Raw genomic sequence first — 8,498 nt, 5'->3', positions numbered from 1 at the left:
TTAAAACCTCTTTACTAGCTTGTGCCACCTGTTGCGGGCGGACCTTGTTTGTTAGAAGTGCATCCTTTACCAGTCTCCATAAAGAAAAGGTGGAGAGGAACAGACTGTCAAGTCCCTCTTTCTCCAACAGTTTTTGCAGGTCGCGCTGAACCTCTTCCTAGTCAGGCACATTTAAGCCTCTGCCAGTTATGAACCAAGGACTAGCCTGTTAAATGGATTTTAAAAAGCCTTCCAGAGTTTTTGACTTTCCTGAGTTTCTTTAACTGAAGCTGTAATTCGACCTTTCTGGGTGAATTTCCCATCTCTCCTTTACTTTTTACCCCAATATGGCACAAGGGACGACCCCGTCCACTTACCTCACTTTCAGGTCTCGGTGAGGCCTCCAATTGTCAGGCCTGCATGGCCTGAGACCGAGAACCTGCGGAGGGTGTCGGGATTAACAACACAGGACTCAAACCTGATGTTAAGAAGGCGCTGTTTTTATTTTGCTCCAAGGGCTGGCTTTTATACCCCTGCACCAGACGGAAGAGGAGGAAGTGGAGGAGGGCGGTTAGTAATACATCTTATTATTTGGGAAATAAGAAGTTTAGAATTGTCAAATCATACTACAACTATACACATTCCAAATAAGTCCAAACTTGAACCCAGAACCCGAACAAGCAGGAAAGCTTGGGCCAAGAGCCATGGTTCAAACCCAGGAAGGGATTACTGACTAAGTTCAGTCACATCTTTTGATTCCACACTGGTAACCTGAAACCCTGATAAACTTTAAACAAGATTTGGGGAGGGAAAAACAATCAAGACAAGTTGACCTTTGCATCTAGGCCTTATCCCCCACCCCCCCAAACCAGGAATCTCCCGCGATCTCTCCAGCACTGCCTTTTCTACAGCCAAAGGCCTAAGCTCACAAATCACTCAGCTGAGGTGTGCATCCTCCGACCGGCCCACAATAGGGACGCGTCCCCTTTAAGGCGCCAGCTCAGCTGCGGCGGCGGCCGGAAGTGTTGGAGCCCGGCTTGGCGGCGGCGGTGGCGGCGGTAGCCGTGGCGGCTTGTGCGCATGCTCCGTCGCCCGCCCGCCCTGGCCGCTCGCCGCCCGCCCGCCCGACGGAGACGGTGAGGAGGGGGAGGGGTGGGCGCGCGGCGCGGGCGCGGCGAGGGCTGGGGGCGGGGGGCGGGCGCGGGGGCCGCGCGGCGGCCGGCGAGGGCGGGCGGGCGCGCAGGGGGCGGGGGGCTGCTGCCTCCGCGGGCGCCTCCCCACGCCCTGTGCGTGCCGCCGCCGCCGCCGGGGAGCGAGCGGACGTCGCGGCGCCGCGGGGGGGTGGGGGGACGCTGCCGCTGGGTCCGCCCGAGCAGCCGGGCCGCCCCCAGCGTGGCCGGCAGGGCCTGGGCTCCGGCCCCTTGGAGCCGCGTGCCGGGCGGGGGGCGGGGGGAGGCTCGGCGCCCCCGGGCCGAGGAGCCCGGAAGTCCTCGCCGAGGGGCCCGGGGTGCGGGGGCATCCCCCCCAAAGGCGGGATCTGGGAGTTCGGGCCTTCTGCGGAGGAGCTGGGTCAGGCCTGGGTCGCGCCCCGGAGTGGGGGCGGCGTGCTGGGCCGGTGTGTGTGCTGAGTGTGGGGACAGGGGCCAGCCTTGGCCAGAGGCAAGAGGCCTCGGCCATCGGACCTAGGGAGAAGGAGGCTGGCCCCTTCGAGGACTAGTGGGAGGAAGGAGCGCCCTTCCCAAGACGAGGGGCAGTAGGAAGGAGAGGGGTCCCGCTGAGGGCAGCCACCTCTGGTGGCTAGGTGGAGGGCAGGGTGGTCCTCTGCTCCAGGATTTGAGGGAACCTAGGGTTATGAGGGGTGGGCAGGTAATTGCTGGGAAGAGGGTACCCCTTGCTTTCAGAAATGACAGGGGAATTGGCCAGGTGTCCTCTAATTGAGAGGTAAGAGAAATGAGGGCAGAATCTTACCCGAGGGTCTTGACCTAGGAATCAGGAAGGAAGACTTGGCTTTACTAGGAGCAGGAAACCCTGAATTCTCAACAGAAGAGCTGTCAGGGTGTCAAAGAGAACCAGGAAGTAGGGGTTTCCTCCATGTCTGGAGACTTCCCATCAACCCAGGCCCCTTGTCTTGCCTAGTATTATGGAACATTTTCATAAGGACTTGGGCCTGCTTGTAATTTTTCAGTCATATAATTTGTTTTTCATCTATACTTGATCAAGGCCATCGGTTAGCTACATTCTCCTGCGCTTCTTTGGGTTAGTTTGGGCCCTATTTTTGGTTCCTTAGGCTCTTGACTGATGACTTGAAAAAACATCCATTGATAGCTCCGATCTGATTTATATAAAACTTCATTTCCTTAAGTAATAAAGTTGCATCTTGGAGATTTCTGTTTTTGTTTTCATCCAGCAGTGATGGTGCAGACTTTAAATCCCAACACCAGGAGGCAGAGCCAGCAGATCTGTTTTTGTTTGTTTGTTTGTTTGTTTCTAGCCAAGGTTTAATAGCGAATTCCAGACAAACCACGGCTACAAGGTGATATGCCAAGGGAGGGGGGAAAAAGCACATAAACCTGGTTTGATCTCACACCTATGATTCTCGCACCTGAGTATCTGAGACAGGACTGCCATAAGTTCAAAGCCAGCCTGGGCTCCATAGTGAGTTCGAACTAACGTGAAATACAGGGAGCCACAGTGTCAAAAAACATACACAACAGCCTGGCATCGTTAGGAAGGCAGAGGCAGGTGGATTTCTTTGACTATATAATGAGACCCTATCTCAAGAAAAAAAAAAAAAAAAAAAGAAAAAGAAAGAAAAGAAAGCAAGCCAGGCAGTGGTGGCTCATGCCTTTCCAGCATGACAGATGCAGGCAAATATCTGAGTTTGAAGTCACCCTGACCTACACAGATTTCAGGACAGGCAGCTCCCTTGTGTCTATCAAGTAAGTTTCTAGGATGGACAGAGCTACATAGTGATCCCCTGCTCATAAAAAAAAAAAAAAAAAAAAAAAAAAAAAGTGTATGTGTGTGAGAGAGAGAGAGGATGTCATGGTATACTTGTGGAAGTCAGAACAACACAGGATTTTATTCTCTCCTTCCACCACGTGTACTCAGGATCAAATTCAGGTTTTCATATTTGGTAAAAGGGCTTTTTACCTGCTGAGCCATCTCACCAGGCCACCTCCCCTCCCTTTTTCCCTTGGAAAAAGGTTTCATATAGCCTAAACCTCCTTATGTAACTAGGGTGACCTTGAATCCCTGACTCTTCTGTTCCAAAAGTGCTGGTTTACAGACTTGTGTCACTATGCCTGGCTTCATATGCACTTTGAAATTTTTGAATTTATCAATTTGTGTGCACGATGTTGGGAGAGGGTATGTGTACTGTGGTGTTTGTGTGGATGGAGTTTGGTCTCTCCTTTTACCTTTGTGTGAATGAGGTCTACAGATGTAACTGGTAACCAGGCCTGCAGGGTAGGGCCTTTCAAGAGTCATTTTTATGTCTTAAAAATAACTACAGAGCAGCAGCCCATTAGCACCTGTCTGTAATCCCAACTCTCTCTGTAGGCTGAGCCAGGAAGATCGAAGAATTCAAGCCCAGCTTGAACTATCTAGTGAGACTCAAACAAAATCCCTAAGTAACTGAGTGGGGTTTTGGCATGCAATCCTGAGCTTGGGAGGTAGAAGCTGGAGGATCACTTGTTCAAGGTGCTACATAGTGAGTTTGAGGATAGCTTAGGCTGTATGTAACCCTGTTTCAAAACCCCAAACCCAAACCAAAGCACGGGCAACAAAACTACAGAGAAGCCCTTTGCGGCAGGTTAAACCCATGTTCATGCCAAACCTCTGCTCTGAGCTGTACTCCCCTTGACTAAGTTTTAACAAGATTTTTTTTCATGTTTTTGTATGGTCTCATAGAATTACAGAGCATACACTCTGATTTCACAAGGGATATTGCAAGGTCTCTTCTGTGAAACACCCCTGGGACAAGCTCCCTCACCTTGTCTCAGGAGTTTGTGTTGTTATAAACAAGGGGCAGTTTTCTGTTTACACAGCTTACAGAGATGACCTTGCAGTCAGCCATGTAGTCTGCTCTCGGTTTGGGGTTACTAGAAATGTGATCTCTAAGGTAGTTTACTAAAAATTAATTTACTGAAAAATTACGAATCACTATGTTGGCATGGACTCTCTTCTCTGTTAAAGCTTTTTATTTTTGTTTTTTAAGATTTACTTTCTGGGGCTGGAGAGATGGCTCAGCTGTTAAAGGCTAGGCTCACAACCAAAAACATAAGATTTACTTTCTGGGCTGGGCATTGGTGGTGCATGCCTTTGTGTTACTTCCAGGACAGGCACCAAAGCAATACAGAGAAACTGTCTCAAAAACAACAACAACAACAACAACAAAAGACTTACTTAGTTGGGTGTGGTAGTGGTACATGCATTAAATCCCAGTACTAGAAAGGCAGAGGCAGATGGATCTCTGTGAGTTTTTTGAAGCCAGCCGAGTCTACATAGTGAGTTCCAGGACAACATAGAGAAACCTTGAGGGTGGGTAGGGGGTGATTTAGTTTCAAGGTAGCCAAAGCCAGTCTCAACAAACCAAGACAAAACAACAACAACAACAAAAAAATTTTTTATGCCTACATGTATGCACTATCTGTGTGCCTAGGAAGATCAGGAGTGCATCAGACCCCCAGGAACTGGAAGTTAAGGTGGTTGTGAGCCCTCATGTGGGCTGGGACCCAACCTGGGTCCTCTGCAAGATCAACAAGAGCCCCTTACCTCATAAGTCTCTCCAGCCCTACTTCAGACTTTCAAGAAGCTGCTATCTCAGCATGTAACAAACTCAGGGTTTCTTTTTAAATTGTACTACAAAGCTGGGCACAGTGACCACATTTGTTTTTTGTTTGTTTGTTTGTTTTGTTTTTAATTTTTTGAGATGGTTTCTCTGTGTATCCCTGGCTGTCCTGGAACTCTGTAGGCTGGCCTCAAACTCACAAAGATCCACCTGCCACTACCACCTGGCTAGTAATAGCATCTGGGAAGTGGAGGGAGGCAGGAAGATCAGGAGTGACAGTGATTTTTAAGGCCACCCCAAGTCACCTCCCCAAAATGAGTAACCTATAATTCCAACTACTCTGGAGGCTGTGGCAGGAGTTAGGGACCAGCCTGGTCAACACAGCAGAGCCATACCTGTGGGAACAAAACAGCCTGTACTTGTAGCTTCACCTTAGTCCTCAACAGGGCACTTCCCCATGAAAGAGATGCATGATGGGAAACAAGCATAAGCTCAAACCTAGTTATGTTACTGGAAGACCTTTCCAAGGAAGTGATGCTTCAGAGGGTTAAGAGAGACTAGCCCAAAGGAAGGGAAAGAATCCTAGGGACAGAGAGCAAGTTAAAGGCTCAGTCCAAGGAATGTTGCACAATTCAGAGCTGGTGAAGAGTGGCAGAGCCCACACAGTGCCAGCTGTGAGAAGGGTGCCTGATTTGGAAGCTTTTGTAGGCCATGTTAAAGTTCTTGCACTTTGTGAAATAAACAACAGGTATACATTAAGTGGGAAAGTAGTCTGTGGCCTTTAGTAGGATCACTTTGGTTGCTATGTGAGGAATGAAGTGGAGGAATCCAAAATCAAAGGTTAGGCTATGGGAAAGTAGTTGGAAAAACCCAGGTAACAGTGTGGCAGCCCACATACAATGTTGACAGCACAGATGGAGAATGGGAGGATCATGCTCTCTCTCTCTGTCTCTCTCTCTCTCTCTCACACACACACACACACAGTAACCTGGCTAGGATTTTGTGGCTGATTGGATTTAGAAAGAAGAGGCAAAAATAACTCCTGAGTTCCCTGGTTTTGAAAATGGGCAGAGGATAGCATCACTTAGGGAAACAGGAAATCTACGAACAGAAACTATGGTCCGGTTTAATGTAGTAGAGGCCAGTAAATAAACGAATATAGGATCCATTAAAAAATTGAATGGGATTAAAAGTCAGATATGTAGAAATTTGACTAGGTCATATATGCATGCAAAAGTGGTTGAATCAACATATCTCTCAGCATCAAAGCTGAGGAGAGTGAGGGAGGCACAAAGATGTTTAGGTAAAACAGTGCCTAAGCCCTGAGACTGATGGCATACTCCTGGAAGTCAGAAGCAGAAATCTGAGGCTAGCCTGAACTCCATGACCAAGAACAAGCTGACTGTTGTGGTGCACACGCCTTTAATCCCAGTACTTAGGAGTCAGAGGCAGGAGGATCTCTTAAGTTCTGTTTTACAGACTGATTACAGGACAGCCAGAGCTACACAGAAAAACCAAGAAAGGAAGGAAGGAACCAAGAGCTATGGATTATAGTTCAGTTGTGAAACACTTGCTCCCATGTGCATGGCCCAGAAGCAGCAGAACAAATAAACAAGGCGACAGGATAGTGCTGGTTATCCGGGTCTGCATGGGTAACTGCAATGAAGCTAGCGAGTGTGTAAATATCAGGAGGGAGTGACCACCACATTTAGGGGGAAATCCTGAAAAGAAAGTGCAGTGATGGCTTCATGGAGGAGTGAACATTAGGGACAAAGGTGCTTAGAGAATAGAAAGGCTTAGAGCTCTGGAAGCATGTTAGTGTGTGTTCAGAGTACCATGACTGGCTGATATGCTTGGAGAGTCATGCAGTAGATAAAGCTGGAGTATTCTGAGGCCAGGGAAATCCCCTCTGAGCACCACATTAGCTGTGTGTGTTTTCAAGGCTTACAGAGCTGCTGCTCTCCTCATGTTCACATACATTCATTTAGTAAATGCACTCTTTTTTCCTTCTACTCTCTCAGTGACTTTTCAATTTATGTAGATCAGGCTGTATTCAAATGCCCTGTAACCTTCCTGCTTCAGCCTCCCAAGTGTTGGGATTATGGTGTGAGTCGCAACACCTGGTCCCCTTTCTTTCCAGCTGTGTGGTGTAAAGGATTGCAGACGTAGTTTAGGGGAAGCTCAGCTGTTAGAGTGCTTACCCACTGTGCATGAGGCTGTGAGTTGGGTCTCTAGCACTGAAAAATCATTTTTCCTGAACTCTGAAGGCTAACAGCTGCAGGATATCCTGAGACCCTCTGGGGACAGCCAGATATTGAAATAGGTAAAAGTGCTTGCCATGAAAGCCTGATGACCTGAGTTTGATACCAGAATTCCATGGTGGAGGGAGAGAACTGACTCCTGAAAGCTGTCCTCTGACCTCTACATGTATTCCTCGGCATGTACACAAACAATAATAAGGATTGGGTTAGTACTTTAGATTGAAGGAGTACATGGTACTTGGTGATGATTTCCTCAGTAGCTCTCCAAGGAGCTGTCAGACAAGGTCATCTCCATTCACTCTGTGAACTGAGATGTTCTTGTGACCCACGTGGAGGTGTACACCTTGGTCCCAGCACTCCCAGTGGAAGCAGGAGATCACGAGTTCAAGGTCATTCTCAGCTCCATAGCAAGTTCCAGGTCAACCATTTCTAAAAATAAAACAGGAACATAAAGTTCTTAAAGCCAGGCTCAATGACTCACTCCCTGTAATTCCAGCACACTGAAGCTGAGGCAGAAGGATTACTTTGAGTTTCAGAGTAAGCTGGGCTTCAGAATGGGACCCAGTCTCAAAAAGAAAAGTTCTTGGCCTCTTGGTGGCGGTCCATGCCATTAATCCCAGCAGCAGGATCTTTGAGTGTGAGGCTAACCTGGTCTGCTAAGTGAGTTCCAGGACAGCCTCCAAAGCTACAGAGAAACCCTGTCTCAACAAACAAAACAAAACAAAACCCAAACAACAACAAAACCTTACATTCCAGTGTCATGCGTACTCCTAGTGCCGTGGTCCTAAGCTACCAATTGGATGTCTCTAAACTTAAGAGGAGATGCACAATTAGGTCTGAGGAGATGGCAGAGTTGGCTCTGGCAAACCACTGGGTGAATCACATGTACTATGAAAACATATTAAGAGCCTGTGCCAGCCTCTATCAGCTCCCTCATTCTTTGCAGAGGATGGAGATTTCAGGGTGCTCAGAACTGTGTGTTATCTTGGCACTCCTTTCCTGCAGTGCATCTTTCAAGATGAAGTCACTCATGCTTCTCGTCTCTCACAGCATCCCCAGCTAGCTGACTTCATGTGAAAGATGGCTAATGCGGAAGTGAGTGTCCCAGTGGGAGATGTGGTTGTGGTACCCACTGAAGGAAATGAAGGGGAGAACCCTGAAGACACTAAAACCCAAGTGATCTTGCAGTTACAGCCTGTGCAACAAGGGTAAGTGGCTAGAGATTTGGATATCCTGAAAATATATTATTGGAGGATTAAAAGGACGGAGAAATACAAACTACACAGGTTTAGTACACCATGAGCATTCAACGTCAGTCAGAATTGGCTGAGTTTTCATCTCAATCATAGATACTCCCACTGTCATCTTAGGGCTTTTTGCTTTTATTTATTTTTATTTTTGTAATTTTTGAGACAGTCTCATGTAGTCCAGGCTTGCCTCAAACTTACTATGCTGCAAAGGGTAGC

At 47.9% G+C, this 8,498-nt stretch overlaps 1 protein-coding gene across 2 annotated transcripts in view; it reads left to right on the top strand.

Annotated features, from left to right (window-relative positions):
* The first annotated feature begins 1,006 nt into the window (after window positions 1-1,006).
* Gmeb1 (glucocorticoid modulatory element binding protein 1) overlaps window positions 1,007-8,498 on the top strand; it is a 35,467-nt gene continuing 27,975 nt past the window's right edge. The window contains exons 1-2 of one of the 2 annotated variants that reach the window (XM_051188976.1): window positions 1,007-1,115; window positions 8,083-8,240. In XM_051188976.1, the coding sequence (XP_051044933.1) occupies window positions 8,113-8,240 (128 nt within the window). In that variant the 5' untranslated portion in view covers window positions 1,007-1,115; window positions 8,083-8,112. The remainder of the gene's footprint in view (window positions 1,116-8,082; window positions 8,241-8,498) is intronic. The other variant, XM_051188977.1, reaches the window with a different exon arrangement.

The sequence above is a fragment of the Phodopus roborovskii genome, unplaced genomic scaffold (genome assembly GCF_943737965.1).
Source record: "Phodopus roborovskii unplaced genomic scaffold, PHOROB, whole genome shotgun sequence".
Classification (NCBI taxonomy): Eukaryota; Metazoa; Chordata; class Mammalia; order Rodentia; family Cricetidae; genus Phodopus; species Phodopus roborovskii.
Note: the sequence above shows the minus strand (reverse complement) of the source record. Positions and strands in the feature narration are given on the sequence as shown.